The sequence below is a fragment of the Eschrichtius robustus genome, chromosome X (genome assembly GCF_028021215.1).
Source record: "Eschrichtius robustus isolate mEscRob2 chromosome X, mEscRob2.pri, whole genome shotgun sequence".
NCBI classification, from domain to species: domain Eukaryota; kingdom Metazoa; phylum Chordata; class Mammalia; order Artiodactyla; family Eschrichtiidae; genus Eschrichtius; species Eschrichtius robustus.
Window position 1 is genome coordinate 121,906,721 of NC_090845.1, and position 26,618 is coordinate 121,933,338.

Below are 26,618 nucleotides of genomic sequence, written 5' to 3' on the forward strand. Positions count from 1 at the left end.
AGGATCGCCACCTTCTCTTTGTCCCCTCAGCCTGAGTGGTTCTGGCCACCTCCTCTTTCTAATCTCTGGGCTGCTTTACAGAGAGCCCCAGTTGGCTTTGCCCCTCTGCCATCACATGTGTAATCAATTCCCTGTTTTAAGTTCCCTCCATTTTAAATACATGGAATGGTCTCTGTTTTCTACTTTGGAGTTTGAGGCTTTTGGCTTGAAAACGGTCTTCATTTACATCTTTCTTTCTCAGATCATGAAAATGAACTCCATCAACTGAGTGGGGAGGAAAGAGTGTTCCATGGAAAACTGGTGTCCGACGATTTGTTATTAGGTGGTCTATGCAAAAAGGTTTCCTTGGTCCAGTGTTTGGAACATTGTGGGTTAAAAGAAGTCAAATGGGTTTAATATTAGATCTCTCATAGAGTTTAATGTTCTAGTATGCATTGTAACTTAGGGCGATCATACACAGAACTTCCCAAAGTTAGTTAACCAGGGAACCCCCTTTTTCAAGGACTTTCTAATAACATTTCCCAGGACTCTTAATGCTTCACACAACCCAGTTTGGGAAATACTAAACAATCATCTCAGCCAGACTTTTGCTAGGAGTGGGGTAGAATAATTTGAGATGGAGATTGCCGGCAACATTCCCACATTCTTACTTTAAGCGATGTACATATTTTAGATACCAGGTGGCTAGCCTGATGCCTCATCATTAAATTGAAGGAGCTTATTTGTATTCTCACTCAGATGGGGGGAAGCTGGGTTAGGAGGATAAAACTTGCCTCGGGAACCACCTGAAAAACGTGAGGGAAACCTAGTTCAACAACAAATTAGATGGAAGGGAAAACCTGGGCCTAGGGCATTCTGAGGGCACCCGCCTCAACCTTAAGGGCATTGGCATGAGTCTCATTCACGGTTTGATCTGGGGTAGACGGACGCATCCAGATGAACCTACAGGAAAAATGACTGCAGAAAGATTTCCTTTTAAATTATTGTAGACTCCAGCAGGACATGCTTTAGGAATCCTAGACAAACCGCAGTACGGTGTAGTGGGAAACACGTGGATCAGACCTAGGTTCAGTCCTGAGGGACCAGGGACAAGATAATTAACTTATCTGAGCCCCCGTTTCTTCTCTTTTTTTGTTCGTTTAGTTCTTTTGGCTGCGCGGCATGTGGGATCTTAGTTCTCTGACCAGGGATCGAACCCGTGCCCCCTGCAGTGGAAGCGCAGAGTCTTAACCACTGGACGGCCAGGGAAGTCCTGAGCCCCAGTTTCTTTATCTTTAAGAATCTGGAATTTAATGATCTCTACATAGAGCTGTTGTGAAGATTAAATGAGGTAGGCAAAAGCATTCTGTAAAGGGCTATGCAGATATTTGTTAATAAATTATATTTTAGTCTTCTATAGTCAGCTCAGTTTAATGCCCTCTCCCATTAATATTTGTATACTTCATTATGTTTTAGCTTTATTTTTCAAATTATAATTTTGAAGTAATTTCAGACTTAAGTTGCAAAAATAGTACAAAGAATTCCCATATACTCTCCACTCAGATCCCCCCAAATGTAATCACAGCACAATTTCAAAAATCAGGAAATTAACATTGATATAACCTATATACCACAGTCAAACTCCATCAATTACCCCGCTAATGTCCAATTTCTGGTCCAGGATCCAACTGAGGACCATACGCTGCACTTGTTATGTCATCTTCATTTCCTTGATCTGGGACTTCCTGGGTGTTTGTCTTTAATCATGTTAATAATTTTGAAGATTACAAGCCAGTTAAAGTGTAGAATATCCCTCAGTTTGGATCTGTCTGATGCTGTCTCATAGCTGACATTAACATTTTGCATTAATGTTGTGATTATTTATTCAGGCCATCAAAGGTGATATAATGATGGAAATGCAGTGTCCTGGTTAAGTGCCTGGACTCCCAGGTCAGAAGACCTGGGTTTAAATTCTGGTTCTACCAGACTGTGTGACCTTGGCTGGTGACTCAGTTTCCTTATCTGTCAGATGGAGAAATGTTAATACCTATTTCATAGGGTTGTCGGGATTATTAAAGGAGTGAATATATGTAAAGTTATTGGAACAGTGCCTGGCATATAGTAAATGCTATCTAAGTGTTAGCTTACATGAGGAGTTGGGCTTTTAGTGGCTTTACCGGTAGGAAATATGTCCTAACAAATTGATGAAGAGATCAAAGAAGCAGCAGGCATTTTAGCTATGAACATCCATTGCCCCTCTCCACCCAAAAAGCCAGGGCCAAAGACCTTTGGCTAGCAGGCATTCTGCTCCACCAAGAGGTGCACTGTTCTTTCAGCCAGAGGCCTGCTCATAGCACTTGCTCCTAAGCCCATGAGATGAGGACTTGCTTGGTCCACAATAGGTCCATGTACTAGGAACTGAGGCCACATTTCCTTACCCGTCAGTTGCTGGGAAATACGTGTCAAATTAATTAAAAAATGTTGTGAAATAATTAAGCCCCCCATTTTCCTGACAACTATTCCCAGAACTCAGGCTTTCAAGCTTCATTAGTATGCATCCAGCACTTCAGCTGCGGGCACATTCACTGAATAACCATAGTGATAACCTCAGCCCCTAACCTTTGCATGTGCTTCTTGTTGAAGGGGCCAAACCACTCAGCCCCTCACAATACTTACTTTATTGGCCAATCCTGGGCAGACTCCACAGTGAGGCAGCGTCTTAATAGGCTGGATGGGGGAAGGGAAGGAAACCTGAACAGACTAATTCCAAGAAGGTAGAAAGAATCTAAGACATATCTATGAAAATTTGGTAAATGACAACTATTTATTAAAAATGTCAAAGCAACAACAAAACCCCTTAATAGAAAAATAGCAGTGCATTCAGCTGACTAGCAAATGACATTTTACAAAGCAATTATGATCTTTTACCTCACTTGATCACCCTTCACCCCCAAGACACCATTTTATAGGCGAGAAGAAAGAGGACTGAGAGGGAAATGGCTCTAAGTGGCAAAGCTGAAACTTAACTCAGGTCTTACCTCCAAATATAGCACATTTCCCGCTTTACAACAAAAAAAAGAGGAAATGCTCTAAATGTAGGTCAAAGACTAACAGGATTAAAAGACTACAAAAATATAGAGACTGAAGTGTAAAAACGTAATGAAACCAGCTACAGTGGAGACTTTAGTTTCTTAGAAGTCAAGGAGGGCAGGGTTTTTCAAGGAAAAGGACTTTCACAAGGCCTTAGATGCAGGCTGAGCAACGACACAGGGAAGGAAGGGGGATGGGGAGGGGGAGAGAGGTGTAGGGGAAGGGGGGCGAGGGACAGAAAGGTGTACACACACACCTTTGGTGTAAACACACACACCTTTGGTGTAAACACACACTATTGTAAAATCCCTGTATCTTTGGGTACTTAAGAATCAAATGATTTCAATGGGATGCAGATACAGACCATGTATCGTACAACCTCCAACGAGTGAGCACTGCCAAGCACACAGCAGACTTTCAATATGTATTTGCTGATTTGGCTGGACTTTTACGTATGCAGCAACCAGATACAGCCTTATTCAAAACTCCCACAAATATCGGAAACTCCCCAAATTAGGTATTGCCCTCAAGTGCTAGTTGAACGTATGCAGAAATGGTCAGTCTTTTGTGAGTTGTACAGGCAAAGAGGAAATTAGAAACTTACTTCCCATCACCAAATTGCTTCCATATTACTTTTACGTCAGACAGGCCTTCCCAAAAAAGAGGCTAAAAATATCAATCATATCATACCAAAGTTTATTGATTACATCAAACAAAATTTCTGTAATGAAAAAGGCAAGTTGCATTCATAAAAGATGGCATTCACATTCATTATAGAAAGCAAAAACGATGTAAAAAATTGCTGAAGTGAAAAATGTAATATTGCAGTCCCATTTTGCAAGCTGAAAAATGATTTCGTCAACACTTGCATAAAATCTGCATTTATATACTGCATGTTATTAAAAAATTCCATCACTAAATTATTATGGATTTTGCAAATTTAGGCTTGTATTTTATACTGTTGCTGGTGTAAATGTGGTAGATATGGAATTTATGTTTTCAGTTTCGCAGGTCACATCCTCAAAGAGTGGAGAACAGCTGTGAAAACTACAAGGACATTTTGTAGTTCAAAATTATTCAAATGATGGGTATATGATCCTATTATTACATTTTACCCCTTTCTCTGACACAAAATAAGGTGGTTAGATTGTAGTGATAGGAATACTGGATGGCTTACTTCAAGTTATTCCATCTGCTAACCCCAAGCTAACCAATTTTTTTGCTCACTAATAAAATATCTTTCAAAAAATAAAGTCAGGTCCCTCTCAAGGATCTAGGCCATGATATTACACATTATTGCCATCGTGAATTTGAGCTGCAGTGTAACGTGTAGCTTATTAGACACAACTCTAAATCCCCCTTGTCTTTCTTCCAGGATGCAAGGAATTTTACATGCCACCAGTTACATTTCCACTACCCTAGATATTCGGATTATGTCACATCTCTAATGGTCTGCATTAAACAAGCCTCTCTAATTAAGGTGGGCTCTCTGTATTCACAGTCCTTATAATTCTTATGTAAAACAACAATAACAGTACAGCAACAACTATAAAAACAAGAACAACAACAAAACATCGAAAACTCTCCTGGGTCTGATTTTTTAGCTCTTTGGAATAGGTAAAGAATATATGGACTTGGTTTTCAGCAGACTGCCCCAAATACTAGGCTACTAGAACACAGCACACCTAGGAAGGTGTGATGGCACCTAACAAAATACTCAAAAATAATACTGATAGATGAGAACAAATGAAATAATGAAAAAGGGTCAGTAATGATGGAATGGTTTCTGACAACTGAAATTATGTCCTTTCTAAAATTTAAGAAAAATTACACCTAAACATTAACACAAAATATAAATGGAAGAATCAAATGTGCCATATGGACTTTATAAATACACTGGTATAGACTGAATCTAATACTTCTCCAAATCAAGGTACAATATAAACACTAATAATAGTACAGGCATGCCAGAAAGACAACCAAGAATGGAAACTGGTAAGAAAATACCTTTTAAAAGACCATTTCAATCTAGTAGTCAAATGTAGTCACTTATATCCGAAAAAAGCGTGTGTTTAATTTTAACATTTAATAAAGACACACCACATTTATATGTTTTAGGTGAACTCCTTAGGAGGTTAAAACCTCCCTCTAGTCCAGTAAGTCAAGGACTTTACCAAGGTGAATCTCGTGGTTTAGAGTTAGACCATTACTCTAGCCAAGTTTGCTAAGAGAGACAACATTCATGTTCAGAGTCGTGCTATGGACCCTTCCTCCTCCCAAATCGGCAAGTTAACAAAAAAAAAAGTGCTGCATATATGCACAGATGCAACCTCTTTCAAATAAAAACCGTTAACAGTTTGAAATTAAGCTATTCTTCCTTCCTCTCCACAAAAAAATTAGAGAAGACTGATGTTCAGAATGGCCTTTATTTTTATGTTAACTGTGGTTTTGCCCATCTTGCCTCAGATCCCAGTACAACTAATATTGGGAAAATCTATTATATCTTAACTATTTTGAGGAGCTACTGATTGGAAATGCTTTCTTTTCAAATCTAGTAGCCTTACACTCATTAAGTGTAATCCAGAAGAACAAAAATAAATAATTTCTTTTGATTTTTGCAAAAATACCCAGGGTTAACGTTCTTTCCACCTTTCAAGTTATTTTTTGGCAAGGATATTCTATCAAGACAAAATTAGCATGTGGGTGAACAGAAAGGATTAACTACTATCTGATGCACTGATTTAGTACTCTTATGTTTTCAAGTATTCCTTTCATATGTTGAAAAAAATAATTTAACATTATCATTCAGCAGGAACAAGAAATGTGATCCAAATTGCCTATTTCTTCTGCCAGGCAAAAAAAGTAATATTAGCAAAATCTATTCATTCCCATTGCATGACTTCTACTTTATACTATTGTATTTAAATCCATTCAGAGTTCATGGGTTAAAAGAGCACCCATTTGGTAGTTATTTTATTCTATCTAAAGCCAGAAATTCTAAATATTCTTGCTTTCAACCTTCATATAATTCATAACTTAGAGCTTTGGCCATAACGGCTACTTACAATAACTGTAAATGCTTAAGAGAGTCATTTGGTATCTTAGTGGACATTTATTCTGAACCTTAGACATAAGATAGTGGTTTAGTTTGTTGCATATCAAGTATCCTGAGATGATAACTTTTTGTAGTTGCTTCTTCATGCTTTCTTTTAGCTGTAACCACTGTCAATATGCTTGTAGGACAATAACATAGGCAGTTCAAGATTCGGATTCTGAAAGATTTAAAATACACAGAGTTAAAAGTTTTATCTTAACAATAATGTAAAACCATCTGTTCAGCATTTTCAAAAATAAATCAAGTAGTAAATTTTGTTATGAGAATAAAACAATTGTTTTAACAAAGCTGCCAAGTTTTATTCACATGCAGGGGAAAAAAAAGTGACACAATAACCAATTTTGAATCCTTTATTCATTTGTCAGCTGAATAGATTCAGACTTGCTCTTTGCTTTTGGACTGCTCCAGGGTTCTTTTAAGAACTGGTACCACTAGGACAGCAGAGGCTTAGCTCACTAAGATCCCTTCTAGTCTGTGAGGGACAGAGGGGACATGAAAACAGGGACATTTTATTTAACTTTCTATCTCTAGCATCCAGCCCAGTGTCTGGTGCACAGCAGATGCTCAGGACACGTTGAATGAATGCATCAACTGTTTTTTGGTTGTGTTAATTATGACAAAGTCTGAAGATACATTGTTCTGAAAGACTGTTATGAAAGTACTTTTCCTTTACTTAAAGAAACATGTTTCCTCTCTATAAGATTGAAGTTAATTTTCTTTTTGGTAGATCATGTATCTATGAGTCAACTGACTCCTGTTTTTCTTATTCATCATCCTTTTAGAAAAGAAACCACAGAAATCTCCCTAAGAAATCTGTAGATTCTTCTTTGTCCTCTAAACACTATCACATGCTATGATCAGGATGGGGCATGATAGGGCAACTGATCAGTGAGTATAAATCAGGTATGTGGAGAAGTGGAAGTCCTATGTCAAGGAAGTGAACCTAACCCTTGATTCTCCACTCAAAAATCCAACTTTTTAAAACCTGAGTAGTGGAGGGCCTTAAGGGGTGTACTATTTTCTCCCCCTTTAGGTGCACCTTCCTTGCCATACTTGGACTAGAAGTTCTTTAGAATACCTTCCATTCCTTTTGATGTTCCATTATCTCATATTAGTTCTTCAGGTAGCAGGGTCAGGGTGACCCTAACCAAAATAAGGTTGCCATTCATATCGAGAACTTATAAAAGGAGTCAGGCAGTTCCCTTATCAACCAAGGGACAAACTCGGTGGCTAAACTAATTGCCAAATATTTTCCTTGGAGAAGAAATAATGTCACATGAAAATATATTCCTAGAAGAAATAACTACATTAAAAATAAAACAATCGTTTTTTGAAAAAAACTTCCTCAGTTGTGTTAGGCATTGTAGGAGTTAAGGCCCTGGAGAGACCAAAAGCAGTAGCAGTGTCTGCTACCCAGCCTAGTCTCCCAAACCACAGACCAAGCTAAGGCAAGCAATCCAGGGGGATACAAAATTCACTGGAAACAGTATAGCTAAAATGCATCACTCAGCTTAGGACAAGGCTATCTCGAACAAAATAGTCAAAGACCTTGAAGGCTACTGGGAAGCAGATTCATTACTGAGGGACAACATAAGCAGGTGAGTCACTCCAAATGGGTAAAAGGATGTATGTAGACTGAGACAAAATGAATTGGCTTCCAAAATAACACTGCAGATGCAGACTGTGATGAACAGTAGGAGCTAGAAGAACCAATGGATTCAATACGTTAGCTCAATTTTTATTCTTTGCTGGAGGGTAGGGGACTTGATAGCTGATGAAAAAATGGGCCTATGAGGTGGACTCACAATTGTCAGCATCACAGTGAACTGACCTGCAATTGTCATTCATGCTGATCATTAATTTTTATGTGGGCATGAAAGACAGCCCTGACCTAAGCCATATAGAGTTGTTTCCAAGCTGACAAGCTTGTAAACCTCATTCATGAATTATTCTACATTCCCATGGATGGATAAAAGACCTTTAAAGGTCTAGGGTGACAGAGGCCCCTGCAGTGGGAAAATGAGTACACGTAGAGGAGTCATTCTGAGTTCAAGGATTCCTCCCATGGCATATCAATTCCTTCCAAATCTTTTTTTGGGGGGTAAATGAAACAATGTTATAAAATTAATTTACTCACTTTTGGAAAAATTAATTATGAAGCATTCTATGTGATTAGGCTAGCATCCCCCTGAATGGCTAGGAAAGGTTTTACCTCTGAAAGTTGAAACATTTAGCTTGAATAAAACTTGACACTACAAAAAGTGATTAGAGTAGATTGGTTCATTAACATATACTTGGGGATCAGACATTTACAAGGACATTAAATATATACCTGGAAACACAGACACAGCACATGGAGGTACAAACACATTGAATTATTTTCACATAATTCCCAAAAGAACATGCAGTGCTAAAACTGACTTGATATTATACAGATGCAATTTTGGAATATTTATTTTCAATTTTTCCAAATCATCTTTTAAAATCAAAATTATATTTCCTAATCAGTATTAACAAGCATTTTCACGTGATGCCATGACAACATGCCCCTTATAAATTAAATATACTGTATTGCCCTTCAGTTCTGGAAAACGCCTAAAATTTTATTTGGGGCTTAGCAAATTTAAAATATGTATTCCTCCATATTCCAAGCAATGCATCTTTATATTTTTGCAAAGAATAGTATAAAGTTCACCACACCAACAGCAGAGAAAATTTAGAGAGTGATATTTTCATTTTTTCTTTATAATGCTGTTAATCTGTTTCTTTAAAGCCAGCCCGCTTGTTTAACACTAGGTACCTGTTACAATATATTAGATTCGTCTGAGAATGTTCGTAAAAGAAGAGGTCTGACTGAAGGTCTGGTGGATAATGAGTCAGATGCCTTTTTACAGCTCAGATTTCTCTGTAATAGTGAGGTAAAGATACTTAACGCATTTGAAGATTGGTTAACCTACCTGGTGATAAAAATGTACGAAGAAAAAAATAATTTCCTACAGACTACTCCTCTGGCCAAAAGTACAAATGATTACACTACAGCAAATGCGTAACATTTAAATGAATACATTTAAAGACCTAAGAAAGTCTCCAATTCGAGTTGAATTGTTTTCATGGTAGAAGAATACAGACATTAGTAGTACGTGGCAAACTTGGGTTTTTGAAATGACACTGGTTAAGTTATGCGGTTGATGAAGTCAGTATGGTTCGATTAGTAAACCTTACCATCCTTTTGGTGAACACCTCTGAGAGTTGTGCCGGTGCTGTGAGTGTACTGAACAAAGAGGAATTTGTGCAAAACATTCCTGTCTTAGTGAACAGACTAGCTGTAACACACTGTGGCTTCTACTACGACCAGGAACCAATGGGACTACAGACCTACAGTCCAAGTTTTTGAAAATCACTTTCTCTCCAGTGTGACGATTTGAGAAGGTGAACAAATGATTAAAGGAAAATGACAAAATATTCTTAAGTATCAATAGAAGATGTAAAGATGAGTCATGAGAATTTTTCATAAAGAATCAGAAAATGATGTCAAGCAAATGAGAATGCAAGCAAGTTGGAACATTAAGAAAGGAAATCACCTTATTCACTCCAAGAGAAACTGTGATTGCTGGAAGTTTGAGAAAGCATGAAGATAGTAGATGTTCCTGAGGAAGGGAGGCGTTTCGTTACCTTGTTCACAATTGCACAAAAGGTGGAAAATTGCAGTAGAAAAAAGAGAAATGCAGAAACCAAAAAGAAAAAAAAAAAAAAGTAAATATTCTCTGAAATGTAAAACATTTAAAAAGAAACCTTGAGAATTCGAAGTCGAAATGACGTTAGTTTTGAAGACGTTACTTTCTGAAGTAAAAGTAGAGTTAGAGTTAGGAATAGTCTATTATATGAGCAAACTACTATTTCTCTGTATAGCAATTAAAAAATTTTTTTCTTAATGGGAAAATTGACTATTTTGAATAAAGTAATTAAAAAATATGTTTCTCATTGAAATAAAGCTCATCTCTAATCATTAACTCACTAGCTTACACTGTTCAAAATCCACTGGTCAGAGAGCTAGGCTGAGGGTCCATCACCAGTCTATATTGAAGTAACTGTCTCCCCTATCCAATTGCATAGATGGAATATGAAGGGACTGACTGCCCTCGGGCAGTTCCAGGTTAAAAACCTAATCAAAACTAACATAATGGAAAAACTGCTGGTGAAACCACACTTCAGTGCCGTTTACCTCTGAACCAATCTTTAACTTCCTTTATTCTAACATAATTTGATCAGTTTCCCCCTTTTCTCCTATAGAGACTCTTTAAAAGTGTTGGCTGAAGAGCTATGAATTTTTCCTTTAAAACACTTAGAAAAAGTAAAAACCGATAACTTAAAGTTTAATCAGAAAACCTAAGAGGTTAGTTTTGTTTTTTCTTATTCTGTGCCTAAAGCTATAGGCTAATTTATAGACTTGGTTTTGGTATTGCTCAAGCAAAACAGAAGATGAGTGGTCAACTATGCGGATGAGCTTAATGATTCTGCTAATCAAGATTACCCATATTATCTCCTTAGCAGCTAATGGAAATACGCTTACAAAAAGAAACCAGCTAAAGTAACACATATATCTAACACAGTCTAATAAACATTTATACTTCTAAAGGCAAATATTTTTATTTATTCATATATATTTTAACATAACTACATTTTTTCCTGTTCACATTTTACCTTAAATACAGTTGGTGACACGTTGGTAACATGCAAATTACCAATTGATAAAGCTAGAGAAATATTTCGTTTCTGAGAAGAAAATTTTAAATTGCTCTGTCTTCTATTTTGTGAGCAAAAACCTTGCAACAAGATTAACATGATACCAAATCACCCACCCTGTGTTTAAAATACAAGCCCATCTATTTAAGACTGTAACTGAAACACATTTTGGTGTGCTCAAAACCTTGTTTCCAACGGTCAGAGATAAAAGTATTTCTAGGAAGTAGAAATTTTAGGGGTTAATAGGTTACTTTATAAAGGAAAACAAAAGAAATATGAAAGTACAGAAGGCAGCAGAGAGCATGGAAAGAGTAAAGCAATAAAAAAATTGACACAGCTAGCAATTGGTTGGGGGAGGGTGAGAAGGATGGGAGATAACTAAAACAGTATGAAATTTCCACATTCCTTTGCAGTCATCTAGAGAGTTTTGACTCTGGCTCAATTAGCAGTTTGTCAAAGAGGCCAATGCATAAAGGCCCACCTCAACAGCCACGATGTTAGGATTCAACTTTATATTTGTCTAATTTAGATGACAGGACTGTTACCCTTAGAACTCTTGGTTCTATGTGACACTGTCAGGATTGCAATAGTAATCATCATTGTCACCATTGTTATTATAAGGATAAATTGTATTCTCCAAAGTCCTTTCTCTGGGAATTTTGCTCAGACACCTGACATTCTTCCTTTTCCTGTCTTCCACTCTGAAAGAGCTCCCTGCGTAATGGAATGTTTCCTGTTGTTTGTGCTGACCTCACATGCAAGGTATGGCCATGTTGCTGGGTCCATTCTCATTAGATTATAGTGTTTCCATGTCTACTAGGCAAAGTCAAGCCTCCTTTAGATCATGGTGGTTTACACGGGAAAACTTTACATAAAGATATGTGGAGAATTCCTCCGCTGGAAATGGGAACTGGCATTTACCAGTTGGCCAGAAGGTCCAGGTGTATTTCATTGATTAAGAGACAGCCCAAGAAATGTGCTTAAGAGGGGACACAGCTTTTTGAAATACCAAAAATCCTAAACTTTAAATTTCCTTTAAAGTGTTATCTGCTGTACCACTGTTCAGTGCTCCATGATAGTTTCATCATACGCTTGTCAGCAGCATGGCGATGAGGCTTTGTCAGTTTATAAGCCAAAGAAAAGTCCTATGATCCTTAATGATGGAACTTTAGCTCAAGAATTAACTACACTGCTGAAAATAAGGGTGTGAAAATATTTACCCCTGAGTTAAACGAGTGAGGGAACCTATTTTCTAAGAGAGAATTCTTTCTAATGCTAATATCATGACAACTCAGCTGTGGTGGAGGAGGCTTCTGGAGGTAGTGACTTGGACCTTGAAATAGCTCAGCTGTGTTACAACAAGCCATAGTATTGAATCTACTGTTCTGTTTATACCTGCTTACAGAAGTGTTCCAAATAAGTCCCCTTTATAACTCAACTAGGGTGAGAGCTCCTTGTGAGAGCTACATCTGATTCTTCTCTGAATGATCAACACCTAGTACAGCAGCTAGCTTACAGTCAACCCTCGGGCAATGTGTGCTGAATTGAATAGAATTCAACAGAAGGCTGCTTCTATAATTGTTAAATGTAAATGGCTTAGCTTCTTTCTCAAATGCCATAGACATTTTCTCTATCCGCTGCTGAGTTCCCTTCTTAAAGCAGCTGCCAAGACTCACAGGAGGATAGCACTGGCAGTCTACTTACCACAGGCATTTCTGGCTCTACATACAAAGGATCCCTAGCTTACTGGTTGAAGTCAGGGGGATCTTCTACCTCTAGCTCGGGACACGCACTTTATCCCATTAGGGAGCCTGTCAGGTATGAGGCTGACCCGGTGTAAAAGAATCCTTTGCGTTTCTTTAAAATGAGGCCAATGTCTTAGCAAGGGATATTGAACAAAGTAGGAAGTCACCCAGGATGCCAGACGGTTGGTCATTAAAATACTCTTTTCTCCTTTATCTTAGAAGTGGCCTCTGCCTCTTTGATGTGGCCAACTAGAGCCTTGTGTAAATAGATGTGACTTATCAGAGTAGTCATGGCTGCCATGTTTCAGTTGGCCTTTATGCATTCATATGCACTACTTTGCTCTTGCATTTTCTCACAAGGGGAAAAAAAGAAAAAAAAAAAGAAAAAAAAAAAAAAGGCAGTGCTGCTGAGTGCCCACAATGTTTTGTCTCATCTGCAAGTCTCACAATCCCATAGAGTCTGAAAAACCATTTAGCCTTTCAGACTCTGGATGTAAAGAGAGATGTTCATCAGTAGGTGGTTCAACACATGTTCACTGGTTCAATGACGATAGGAATAAATGAATGAATGAGTGAACGAATGAAGGTGATTATGGAAATTCTCCTGGTTGTTCTAGCATATCAGCATGCCAAGCTACAGCACAGACACTGGAATTCCTCCTATCATGGACATAATCCATGGCAAACAAATCTCATGCTGAACCCTGGAAACATTCTACACTGCTAAGTAAAAAGGGCCGCAGTCCCAGAACTCCATGCTTTCGTTCAACAGAAGTTTGGAACCTGCTGTTTGCGTGGAAAGAAAATGTTCTAAGTCTTTATCTGTGACTACCTTGTAGCATCCCTCCATTTAATGGCCATTTAACTTATATAAAAACATTTAAAATATTTAGTAGCCATTTAATTTATGTAAAAGTCACCTCCAGCCAGTGTCTAATTTTTTTTTTAAACGGCTTAAGGAAGAGGATAAGATGATATGTTTGAAGGTTTTGATTTCTGAGATTTTTGTCTCATCTTTACAGCATGAAGCTGGGTGTGAGCCATTATTTAGCATGAGCTCCATTACCCCAAATAAGAAAAACATCGAGGAACTCCTCAAAGTGTACTCCCAAATAAGGAGATCCTTCCTAGACAAATCTCTATTACAACAAGGCACCAAAAGATTTCTTACTGTGACATTTTCTGTTTGGCTTCATGCAAATTGCCACTTGAGCCATTCTGGGAGGAACCTGTTTTATCCCTGTTCAACTTGTATTAAAGGTATAATCAGACAAGTAAATGCCACTTTTCCATTCTAAGACTAAACACCAGGCTGGAGGAGTTAGTGGGGGGTCTACTGGAAGGATTAGAGAGAGATTAAGGTGGTCTTAGGTTAACGTTACTGTGTGCAGTTCCACCCATAAGGCATGCAGAAGCAGGGAGTTAAGGCCAGTTCTGACCACCTAACTACACAGTGATTGGCCGTGTATACCAAGAATCAATGTGGCTTATGCCACTGATAATCTACTGCTTTTGAGTGGGGCTGATACTGACTTGTGTCATGAAGCTCCTCTCTTACACATCTAATCACTGAAGATTTTCCCACTATAATCATTTTAGTTCCCTATTCTGCATGATGCCAACCACTGGAATCAATCAATACGAAAAAAAAAAAATCAAGGCAAACCAGTTTTGTGGCTAAACTGGTTGGCAAATTTAATGAAATAGATCAGGTAGATATAGCTTAGTCTACTTGAAAATATTGCCTTGGAGGGGCTACAAGATCTAATTGGTGTCGATATGATCGAAACAGGGTTTTGTTTGGCAAAATGAGCTAGTGTTGATAGGAATATGACATATTTAATTAACCAGTTGGTCAAAATTTGCCAGAAGTTTTATTTTCAAGGCTAATCTATCCCTTTCAGTTTAAAGGCTTTTTCAGAAAGGCTCAAAAGATATCAGACAATGCAGGGCCAAGCGATTAGGCTGACAGAGGGTAATAACTTCTCATTCCCGCAAAAAATTTACCATATAAGCAGCAAAAATAAAAACACACTCATAAAACAATCTTGAATTTTTACAAGTGTGTTCAAGAGGGGAAGGATGTAGAAACCACATCCAGGGAATTCTCTTTGGTTCAAATATACTGCTGGACAGACAGGGCTAGAAGCAACACAGAGATTAAGCAGCACTATAATTAAAGGAAGGGGAAAGGTTTGAAAGAGGCAAATTGGGATTATCAACTGAAAAAAAAAAATCTGCAAACAACCCATGGGGAAATTTCTAAGGTTAAAGCTGGAATGTTGGTGTGGAAATTCCCAGTGTGAAAATTCTAGGTTAAATTAAAAAAAAAATCATTTTTTCCGTTTAAAATTCCATATGGAGCATATGAGATACTCCATATGGATTGCTAAAGGTCACATAGAACACTATTAAGGAATCTACTTACCACCTGCATTGGATAACGAAGTTTTTTACTATACTTTTTATGCAGAAGAGGAAATTAAGTGATGAACCTGTAAGGAGGGGTTTAACATGCTGTAACTAATGCAATTCTCTAAATAAAGTTTTTAGTTCACGGCAGATATTGAAGCCCCTTCCAAAAATCAGGTGGTAATATAAACTTAGTTCTTACCCTGGCACTTCTTCTTCTTACATTCTTTAATACTATCAGGAGAATCTCAGGGAAAAGGCTGATAAATATTAGAAGAACTATGGCCAACCATGTGGATACAGAAGACAGCATTTGAGCAAATACAAAATACATTCTCTGTTGTTTGAGAAAAGGCCTAGAGTGGAAAGAAAATACATAATGGAAAAACAAATCAGTTCCTGTTATATGAAACAGTAGTGTAACTGAAACTTTTGTATTTAAAAGGAATCCTCGTTATATACATTAATAAAAATAATTTTCTTTAGGACGACCCAGAAGTAGTAAACCGATTTCATTTACTAAATGTTTGGAAAGAAAAGGAATGATAATCAAAGGGGAAAAAAGATGCTAAAATGCATTTGACTTGAAAACAACTAAGCGATCAATTTTAAAGCTGCCAACTGGAGAATATTTATTTGCATTAGAAAATGCTGGAGGGCTTCCCTGGTGGTGCAGTGGTTAAGAATCCGCCTGCCAATGCAGGGGACACGGGTTCAAGCCCTGGTCCGGGAAGATCCCACAGGCTGCAGAGCAACTAAGCCTGTGCGCCACAACTACTGAGCCTGCGCTCTAGAGCCCGTGAGCCACAACTACTGAGCCCGCGCGCCACAACTACTGAAGCCCACGCGCCTAGAGCCCGTGCTCCGTAACAAGAGAAGCCACCGCAATGGGAAGTCCGCGCGCCGCAACGAAGAGTAGCCCCCGCTCGCCACAACTAGAGAAAGCCTACGTGCAGCAACAAAGACCCAACGCAGCCAAAAATAAATAAAATAAAACAAAATAATAAAAAAAAAGAAAATACTGGAGCTTCAGAGATATTCACGAGAAATGATGATTAATTTTTATGCTAACAAACATTTTACTTCCTTGGCTGTTTTTTTAATATAAGAAAGGATTTCTGGTCTACATTTGGAAATTTAAAAGACATTTTTATTACCACTCCCCACCCCCCTGCCCACAAAACCCCTATGTAAACATAACAAGGACTGTAGAGATTTTCTCTCTCAAATGGGAGGAATCTACCATTCTCATCCACAAATATATATTAAGTACGAGTGTGTGCCAAGTAGGTTGACAGAAGAATATTGCTAATCACACATTAAGCCTTGGGGTCCAGAAATCCAGGAGAACGCCTCATTCTGCAGGGTTCAGTCATCCACTGAACTGTTAGGCGACCACTGAGAAGTCCAGCCAGTTTCCCTTCCCTGCCTGAGCTGAACCACAGAGAGCCTCACTAGGCTAGGATGAACGTTGTCTGAAGCTGAGGGGGAGGAAGTGCAAAGCAGCTGCTCAAGGTTGGGGTGTACATCAGACTGTCCTTGGATGAGGAGCCTTAGGTAAATAAGTGGTTGGTGCCATTTAGCAGATCACAAATAGTGCTCACTGAAGATAAACTGGTTTCTCATTTAAACATTCATGTTTGTGCACTCTCATGTAACATGATAAAATCAAGCTCGGGGCTCTACACAGATGAGGACTAGACTGTGGAATAGATGTGGAATAGATTGTGAGCACAATAGTGAGGTGGAGAAACTTATGAGGTCCAGGCTAAACAAGTTTTCTAGGGTTCCTACCACAAAGAAAAGATTTCTACAGAGCTCTATTCCCACTCTAATTCAGAAGGGCACCCTGACTAATCTTCTAGGCAGTTAACTGAGGCACAATAAGCGTCCAGCAGACAACTGACAGCTAGTCGTCACAGGGTATTCTTTTGCACAGTACCCTCTCTGTGATGAAAAGCTCCACATTTTTCTTTTTGATTTTGATGGCATCTATGGAGTTTTGCAGAGGAGCAGTAAAAAACAAAAATTATTATTCCTGGATGGGGTTTGGGGATCAGAAATCATCATTCTCACTGCCCATCCCCAAAGAGGGGTGAGTCACAATGCCTCAGGGTTGAGCATGTCTGGAGATGTAGCTGCAATCAGCATTCAGCTGAAGTATTACAGTTTCTAGTCACATTTTCTTGGTTGCTTTATAATATAAATTTTATATTCACGTAGTAGCTCAACTCAGACAGGTCTACTTAAGGACAGCACTATAGGCAACAAAGTAAAACAGATTTATTAACATTTCATTTTTAGTAACCATCTCTAATGAATAGAAACAGGTGTGACAATATCTTAAATCATTTAAAGGATTTATTTTAATCAATAAGGAATAGTCTGGAAAGAGTGAGAAACTTTAGTTTGCTAGAAACATTTCATTCCTGTGGACATTTTGCATAATTAGTTCAGATACTGATTACACAGGTTCCTAGACAGAATTATGACCTTACAATTGTGTATTACATTTGGTTAATCAACTTTGGTTCATTTGTGTGTTATTAAAGAAAACAGAGACTTCCTTCAGCTTCATTGCTTCAATAATTACTTATATAGGTGTCAAATGCTGTAATTATACTTTCTGGAGCTGCTACTTCCATAAGTGATTAGGTTGTCCATATTTTTATTTCTTGAGGCTTTTATTTTAAAAAGCTTTCCAAAACAGTATGAGTTTCTTCTAATTAAGTCTCAAGGGACATAAACATGGTCCCCACATCTCTGTGATAATATGGACTGTTTTCTACGTATGATTTTGCTCAAACCAGTGAAAATATGTACTCCTAGAATCTTACCCTGTGGCTTACTTTAGTCCTGGTCTCTGCTGGTGGCATCCTTGTCAGGGGAAGTCACCAATTAATGAAAACAACTGTGATATTAAAAAACAAAATATAGGCCTCTGGGAGTAAGGAAAGGAGATGAAAATCTAACTTATTTTCATTCCTTATAACTCTCCCAATCACAGCTTATGTGCCCCTCACTGGACTCTAGTCTCCTTGAGGCAGAGATAGAGTCTATTCATTTCTGTATCCCATAGAGTGCCTCACACAAAACGGATTCTGAATAAACATCTACTGAACCAAGATGAACAGAATGAACTTTAAATCCAAGCTGTAGAGTCTACCTTTACCTCCCCCAAAACAATGGGATGGTGATTTCAAATATAACCCTCTGAGTATCAAGTGATACATATTCTATCTCTTGAGCACATCTGTAGTGACAAGAAGGAGTGTAATATACCATAAAGAGAGAACAGGGTCCAAATGGATAATACTGTATCTATTGGCCACTATATTGTGTAGAAACTTCACAGGATGAGTATTTCCACTGGAAATCACATGGGAGGTCATGCTAGATATTAGTTTCGTTTCACAGAGAGATGTTTACACACCTTCAGGTCAGAAGATTTGGACAGGGGCTACCAGAAGGGAGGTCTTTTGAGTAACTCGTGCAGTCTATATACTTGCATTTGAAATCTTAACTGAAAGAGCAGCATTACTGGCTAGAAGTAACTTCCAGTCCATTAATATTGAAGACTTGCCATCTTATATAATCAAAACTTTAAAAGTATAATTAATGTTTGCATATACAATGTACCTATATATGTATTTTGTTATTGACGTATTACACACGTACAGTAGCTTACCATATAATTCCTCCCCAGAAGAATGAGAAAAATACATAAAACGCTAAAGAACCCCAAATCACAAAGTGGTTTATCCATGTCCAGAAACGAGTATCCAAGGCGAGCTGAAAGAATACAACACAAGAGATTTCATGATGAGTACAAACTGTACCAAGCCGTATCTGATGGTATTTGACAACTTATACACAATATGATACCTGTGGGAGGATCTAGCTTGGGGCAGGCAACCAGAAGAGAATGGCACTAGAAGAACAGAACCCAGACTTTTCAAAGAGCTCTGCCCTCAGGCATTTAGACTCTAGGAGTACAGGCATGGAGGTGTGGTCAAGCAAGTACAGCTGCAGATGCCTCACTACTGAAGGAAGGGCAAGGAATGAGGTAATGGTAACATCCCAGAGACTGGAGCCCCGTGTCCTTAAGTGGTGGCGGTCAGGGAGCTGATGGCAAAAGGAGAAGGCCTAGCTGGTGGAGGCAGGTATACTGAAAAGCAGGAGGAGAGGGAGAGAGTAGCTAGGAAGAGAAGACAAACTACACAAAGGAGTCGTGAGAGCTCAGACACAACAGATGAGGGTTACTAAATGCAAAGGCAACTAGCTCTACACGTCAGGCATCATGGAGCCATGGAGTGTGGGTCTATGTAGTGTGCAATTTTTCAATTGCAAAATCCGTATCTACTCCATTAAATTAATAACATTTTCAGTTGCCTTAGATTTTAATCCTCTCATGTTTCTTCCAGGGCTGCTTGTTTCTTCAGATTGTGGCACCTGGGATTTTCAAATGCAATCTAAAAATAAAAAGTATGGTCCACTCTGCTTGCTTAAAATTTCTGGGCCACATGGCCTAATATCCAGGGCATTTAATTTCTGAAGAGGAGGTGGTGTTTGTTTTGTTACTTGCTGTGACACCCTGCTCCTCAGCAATCTGTTAACAGTTGCTCATTTATAAACAGGATATTGATAACATTGTCTTGAATTCCCATCCTCCGGCTGCTAGGGAACATGCCACAGTAATACTCATGCAAAGAAGAGGGAGTGGATGGATTTTGAGGGACAGGTGAAAGATGCTGCAGCAAGGCCAACTTTAGCTATGAAGGGTGCTTGGAAGCCCTGGGGCCATATGCAAGGCCAGGGGTAAAAAAGGGTGGGGAGGATTCCCTTTCAAATTATGATCCTATGAGACATAATAGTAAATAACAACTAGCATCTATTGTACTGAGCGCATTCTACGTGCCAGACCCCATTCTAACTGCTCTGTATGTATTCACTAATTGACTTCTCACAAAAAAATCCTAAGGGAGGTGGGTGGTACTTTTATCTCCATTTTATAGAAGAGGAAATGGAAGTACTGAGAAACAAGGTCACTTGCCCAAGGACATCCAGATAGTAAGTGGCTAAACTGAGACGAATTGTAACATTTTCTTTTGCAGTCCTAAAATATTACTGAAATAGCAGATGAATAATGCAAACATGTTACTTGTATTCGGTACGAGAAATGAAGCAGGTATAAAAATTCAGAGGGGAAATGATTAGAGGTCCTTTGTCAATTATACTTCTGAATTCTAATTCTGGCCACTGGGCATACTGGAATTCATTTAAAGGTACTCATTCTTGAACCCCATGTGACGTGTTTATTACTGGAATGATCAAAATAATTTTGATTATACCTTCAACTATAAGGGAGTCCCAACTCAAGAACCTCAAGGGTAGTATCCAGCACACAGCATTACATGGCTGCATGTTAATGCCAATGATTTTGCCAAAACTGCCTTTGTTGTATGTTATCTGCTGTATATTCTTACGCATTTCATCACAAATATGGGTAAATTTCAGTGATGAATACATTATACAAAACGTCATCACTACCAAGCTCTTTCGCACACATATCTTGCTCATGGACACCTATATTCAACTCTTAAGTACCCAAATTCCTTTAAGGACTGGCATTCTTAAACAGATATATAACTTTAAAAAATATTCAAGTACTTAACATGGAAACACACACATACACATAGCCCATTTATATACCACTTAACATCTCAAAAATAGCAGGAAAGAAGGAACAGATTTCCAACATAAGTATGGTGTATTAAAAAAAAAGAGGATAGGCAATATACTGGAAAAAATGGATCACAAATAGTATATAAATGTCCAAATCTCTACTATCACACATAACTTTAGTAAGCATTCAGACTTGAATAACAACTCGCAGTAAAAATAAAGATTAGAAGACAAAAAAGATATAAGACCAGAAAGTATTACAAAAATGGTGTTAAATATATTTGAATAAATAAAAATCTAACCTTCAGAGTTACAGTGAATACTAAGACTGTAAAAACAATGGTTCCAAAAGTCCAGTTTCCATATACCTGAAAAACATTCAACAATTACATGTACCATGAATACACAAGCTTGCTTAAAATAATAAACAGCCAAGTTTAATCTTGAGTGTAACTGCCAAAGATTTTTGTATAAATTGTTCAGGGAAATATCTGCTCAAAAGATCAGGCCAAAATGCTGGCTTTTACTGTGAGCCTAAATTTTCTTGGAGAGGTACACCACATGCGTGGTTGGTAGGGTTTATTTCGTGATTCCATGAAGCATAAAACAGGGAACACACTGGTGTGATACAGGCAGGAAAAACCCTATTCCACTAACAGTAACGTTCATAAAAACAACTCATTTGGATGGCTCCTGTATCTAGAGAGTTTGATATAGGCTTTTCCTATAATATAGATCTAAAGATCTCTATGTATACATAAAGACTAATTTGCAGACAAATGAACTCACATTTTAAAAATAGAGTATATGATGACAGAGGGTAACTAGACTTACTGTGGTGACCATTCAGTACATAGAAATATCGAATCCTTATGTTATATACCTGAAACTAATATAATGTTATATGTCAATTATATCTCAATAAAAAAACAAATAAAATAGAGTCAATTTTGTGGCTGTAAATATTAGAGCTGTCAGCATGTGCACATCAAAGAAAAGCAGATACCATGTATATAAACCCAAACGATGGCAATGAATGGCACACATGCTTACCAAACGCTGTCAAGATCTGAATGCATAACATTAAAACAGAAAATGAAATGTAAAAGGTTTTAAAAAAATAAAAACAAAAAATTAAGGTTAATAGCAAAAAAAGGATTTGATCAAATCGTACATGGTGTTATGTTTAATTGCTGATAGTAGTCCTTATACTTATTGTAATTTTAGCAAACATATACAATAAAATCTAATTCATTTGGACTTCATGAACTCAAAATGAGTGATGACTTGGACACAGGGTGGGCTGAGGCTCCCCATGCACCACCAGTAGAGTTTGCTGAGCAAATGAACCATGTCAATAGAATTGCAGGAGGGTACAGTCAGCTCTATACAATTTATGTGGCAAATAAATACAAAATAAAAAGTTGGAGTTACAGAATCAGTCATAAAGCTGAAGGGACCTGAGAAATCATAAAATCGAATTTCTTCTTCTTACTGTTGGGCAAAGGTGACTTGGAAAACTGAAGGGACTGGCCCGAGGATACACAGAGAGATCTAGTAGGGCCGTCTCCCTGGCAAACGCTACATGTGCCTACTCTAAAGTACTAGATCTGTATTTCCTCAACATTTACTCAGTGATTAATAATTTTAATGGATTCATACTAAACTGATTTCTGTTAGTCCAAATTAGAGAGGTTCTAACTGTAGTACCTAATTTCAAAGTATCATTCAAATTCACTGAGCCTATCACTTCTGTAACAGATGTTGACTGCCTCGGTTCTAGACATAGTCAGTGTACTCAGTAAAGTCTTTTTGAACCTTTGCTTTGCTTCATATGATTATAACCAATGAATGACCATAAAAGAGGAAGCCCAGAAATAGCAAAGAACATAGTGAAAGCAGCATGCAAGGTGGTGGGTTTGATTTTCCACTGTGTGGCTGCCGGAAGACCTCACCCCATTGGCAATTCTCTCCTAGAGCACAGCAAGGGCAAAATCACCCCAATGCAGGTGCTGACCTATGTAGTCGCTGGCTGGGAAGACACTGGCAGGATCTGTGTAGCCTTTCTGGAAAACACTATGCTCCCATGTGGAAAGGAAGGAGGAAGAGAAGGGAATTCCCTAATTATTGGGCAAATACTGCAAACATACGGCAGCTACCCCCTTCCACTCTAAGCACGGAAGGCTACTATGAGTAAGAACTGAGTGGGGACAGACTTTGCTTTTAAAACAGGAAAAACCGGGGCTTCCCTGGTGGCGCAGTGGTTGAGTCTGCCTGCCAATGCAGGGGACACGGGTTCGAGCCCTGGTCTGGGAAGATCCCACATGCCGTGGAGCAACTAAGCCCGTGCGCCACAACTACTGAGCCTGCGCGTCTGGAGCCTGTGCCCCGCAACAAGGGAGGCCGCGATAGTGAGAGGCCCGTGCACCGCGATGAAGAGTGGCCCCCGCTTGCCGCAACTAGAGAAAGCCCTCGCACAGAAACGAAGACCCAACACAGCCAAAAACAAACAAACAAACAAACAAACAAACAAACAAACAAACAGAAAAAGCCTTGCTCACATCAAAGTGTACGGGTCCAAAAAGTCTGAAATCCAAAGAACTCTGTTCATCTAGTAAAATTACAGGCAAGTTAAGCTTCCAGAGGTTTGCACATAAGCTATCTAGTTAGCCGTGCATGCAGGAAGTGATTTCTCACTTCAACACTTCTATTGTTCTAAGGACACTGTGAGAACTAAATACCATACCTTTAGAAAAATAATTTGCAAAATGATTACAGCTAGACTGTGTGTATGATAGATCCAGTGCCTATGGAAAAAAACTTAAGCCATGCTTATAATACCAAAAGATGTAATGACGTTTTTTTTTTTTACCTTTGCATTTTCTTCTAAGGATGAAGTCTGAAAAAGAAAATAAGTCCCAAAGAAGAACACTGTTCCTTCAAATGCAGCCAGAAATGTCCAATATAAGAAGGGGCCCAACTGTAGCATGGCATTTCCAGAAATTTTCCTATTGAGAAATGGGAAAAAACACAAGTTAATGAATCTCTGTAGGCTGTTTATTTAAAGATACAGTGAAACGCCAAAGGTGCGCATGGGGTTTGACCCTGTTAGAATGAAGGGAGCTATCCCTGAGGGACTGGTAAGCTTTTGATAAAAGCCCAGACCGAGCTGCAGGTTTGTCTCTATGCAATCACCTCCTGTCTGAGGTGTTGCAGTAAACTGTCAACGTGCTTCTAAGTTAAAATTCTGGCCACTGACAATAATATCATCAATAATAATTAGCTCTCATTTACTGAGTAGTTATTATACGCTTATAAAAGTGGGTTAAGAGTTTTATATTGTCCATTTTTGTATACACAAAAACCACATGAGATAGGTATTCTTATCACTACCATTTACAAATAATGAGCCTCACAAAGGTGTATCATAATGGTTTCCAAACTTTGATGCACATTAGAATCACCAGGGGATCTTTAAAAACATTGATGCCTGGCTCCCACCCTCATTCTGATTTAACTGGCATGAGGTGTAACCTGGGCAACCAGGATAATTTTAAAACTCCCCAGGTAATTCTAATGTGCAGTAAAGTTTGGGAACCACTAGTACAGCAGTATGCCAGAGTTCACTCAGTTAGTAAGGGACAGAGCTAGTATACAATCCTAGACTGATTTGACTTTAAATCACATGCTCTCAACCAAGCTACCATGGCTTTGCAACTATGATTGTTAAAATATTTCGTTTAATCAAGATTTCTTCCTGGGAATTTAACCTTTCTTAGGTCTTGGGGTACCCTTTATATTTTTAAAATTGAGTCAAATAACATGTTTGAAGCTGTACAGCCATGCTTTGATAAATGGTAGGTGGCCAGATCAAAAGTTTAACATCTGTCAAAAATAGCTCAGTCTTCTGGGTACAAGTCAGAATGTTGAAGAAGGCTAACAACTCTAATGGGGCAAAAAGAAGATGGGTCTGTGCATGGAATTCTTTTAGCTTCTATTTCAAATTCCTCTTAACATTTATCAAAAGATATGTAATCACTCAAATAGCACACCTGTTGCCAATACTACCAAGAATGTCACTGGGCTGTAATGAATAAGAAAGACCTTTGTGATGTAAATACAACTGATCCTCGTTCAGTTGGTATGGAGTGCTGCAGGGTTTCCTGAAAAAATAGCAATTATGCAACTTTTACCTACTAGGATTTCCAGGTGCACACAGAAATCAGCAATGTTAGGGGGATGCATAAAGCAATATGCTGCTGTTTGCCTTGGAAAAATTGCAGGGGGAAAGAGGTAGCTGCTTCCCAGAAACAAGCTCTCCCCACAGCCAGTAAGTCATGTTCCCAAGGCAACTGGGAGCCACAGGGAAGGCACCTCCCTTAAAGATCCTTGCAAGGAGGGCCCAGCAACTGCCAGCCAATGAGGCTTTTGAGAGTCACTGACTTGGGCTGAGGCAGGAGGTGGTTCCTGTCTTTCCAGCCAGTCACTGGATTTGCATTACATGCCGTGGGAAGAAAGGAAGGGGAGTCATGGTGTGTTGGGTTATAGTTGAGGTTTTCTAGCTGCGCTCAGGTGAATGACGAACCTGTTGCTAACTCAGAATATGATAGCCAACATGAGGGGCAACACGAGGGAATGAAGATGGGGGGGAGGAGCAGTTGACCAGCAGCACAGGCCTGAGCACCTCCATACAATGGGAGGCAGTAGGTGTGCCAGGACCTTTCTTTTGCCTTTTAAAGTTGTAGAAGAAACAGACTATGCCTCTACCCTCTAGAAAAGAACTACAGTTTACTTTTCAAATTTCTCTCAAAAAATATGAAAAGATCCAATTATGTCACATTTCACATCAAAACTTTTGGTAAACGCCTGTGTCACTAAGTCCCCGAAGGTGATATCTATAATATGCTACACAAGGTCACAAATAACATTAAATGGTACAAATGCAGAGAGAGACACATATGAAGACTAGAGCTTCACGTTTACAAAGGAATGCTCAGAGTAACAGAGCAATCTCCAATACAGTGACAGGCTGAGAGCACTGTCTCATCAGAGCGGCAGGCAGGAAGCTGCATTTTGGGCTGGGTGATAGGTATGCCATGGCTTTCATTTCTCCATCGTATGTGGCAAGTATGCCCTCTATGCAAAATTGCTTAAAAATTCATGAGCTACACCTGCATGCGGTAACTAAAACTTCATGGAAACCCTTAATAATTTGTACTCAACAGCTTGCTTCAAGTTTTCAACATTCTTAAGGTATGAAAGTGCTCAGCATAGCCCTGAAGTGATGTGGAGAAGGGTGTTAGAATAATAAGATTAATAGCTACCATCTATTGGAAACTTACTATGTGCCAGGCACCACTGTAAGTTTTTACATGTAGTCACTCATTTAATCCTCCCCCAAAACACTGTGATTAGATCTATTGTTACTGAAGAGGAAACTGAGGCCCATCTCAGTCAAGTAACCTGAGCAAGGCCACAGAGTCAGTGGCAGAGCTGGGATCAGAGTGCAGGCGATTAGCTAGAGCTCTTGGTGGGACGGAACGGGAGGCATTCTGCTCACTGCCACCCAAACCCCTCTTCAACCAGAGTAACTGCACTACTGGTCTTCACTTTAGTTGTTGTCTGAAAACAGAACACTGCTACTCAGTCTTTGAAAACCATCAGCCTGTGGAAAAGAGCACAGGGCCGGTCATCAGGAGGATAGAAATCTGATCTTTGCTCTGGCCTCTTGTTATACGCTGTGTCCTTAGGCAAGTCATTTCTGGGCCCTGGGTCCTCATTTTTTAAAAAAAAAGAGGGTGTGAGAGCTGATGCTCTGGAAGATTTCTACCAAGATTTCTACGATTCCC

At 38.8% G+C, this 26,618-nt stretch overlaps 1 protein-coding gene across 6 annotated transcripts in view; it reads right to left on the bottom strand.

Moving 5' to 3' along the window:
* Nucleotides 1-6,161: 6,161 nt before the first annotated feature.
* Nucleotides 6,162-26,618, bottom strand: part of ATP11C (ATPase phospholipid transporting 11C) — a 164,941-nt gene continuing 144,484 nt past the window's right edge. For 4 of the 6 annotated variants that reach the window (XM_068532843.1, XM_068532844.1, XM_068532842.1 and 1 more), the window contains 6 exons: nt 23,642-23,777; nt 21,072-21,137; nt 18,773-18,876; nt 15,287-15,440; nt 8,985-9,089; nt 6,162-6,341 (listed from right to left, as the gene is read on the bottom strand). In XM_068532843.1, coding sequence (XP_068388944.1) covers nt 8,988-9,089; nt 15,287-15,440; nt 18,773-18,876; nt 21,072-21,137; nt 23,642-23,777 — 562 coding nt within the window. In that variant the 3' untranslated portion in view covers nt 6,162-6,341; nt 8,985-8,987. The remainder of the gene's footprint in view (nt 6,342-8,984; nt 9,090-15,286; nt 15,441-18,772; nt 18,877-21,071; nt 21,138-23,641; nt 23,778-26,618) is intronic. The other 2 variants (XM_068532845.1, XM_068532847.1) reach the window with 2 other exon arrangements.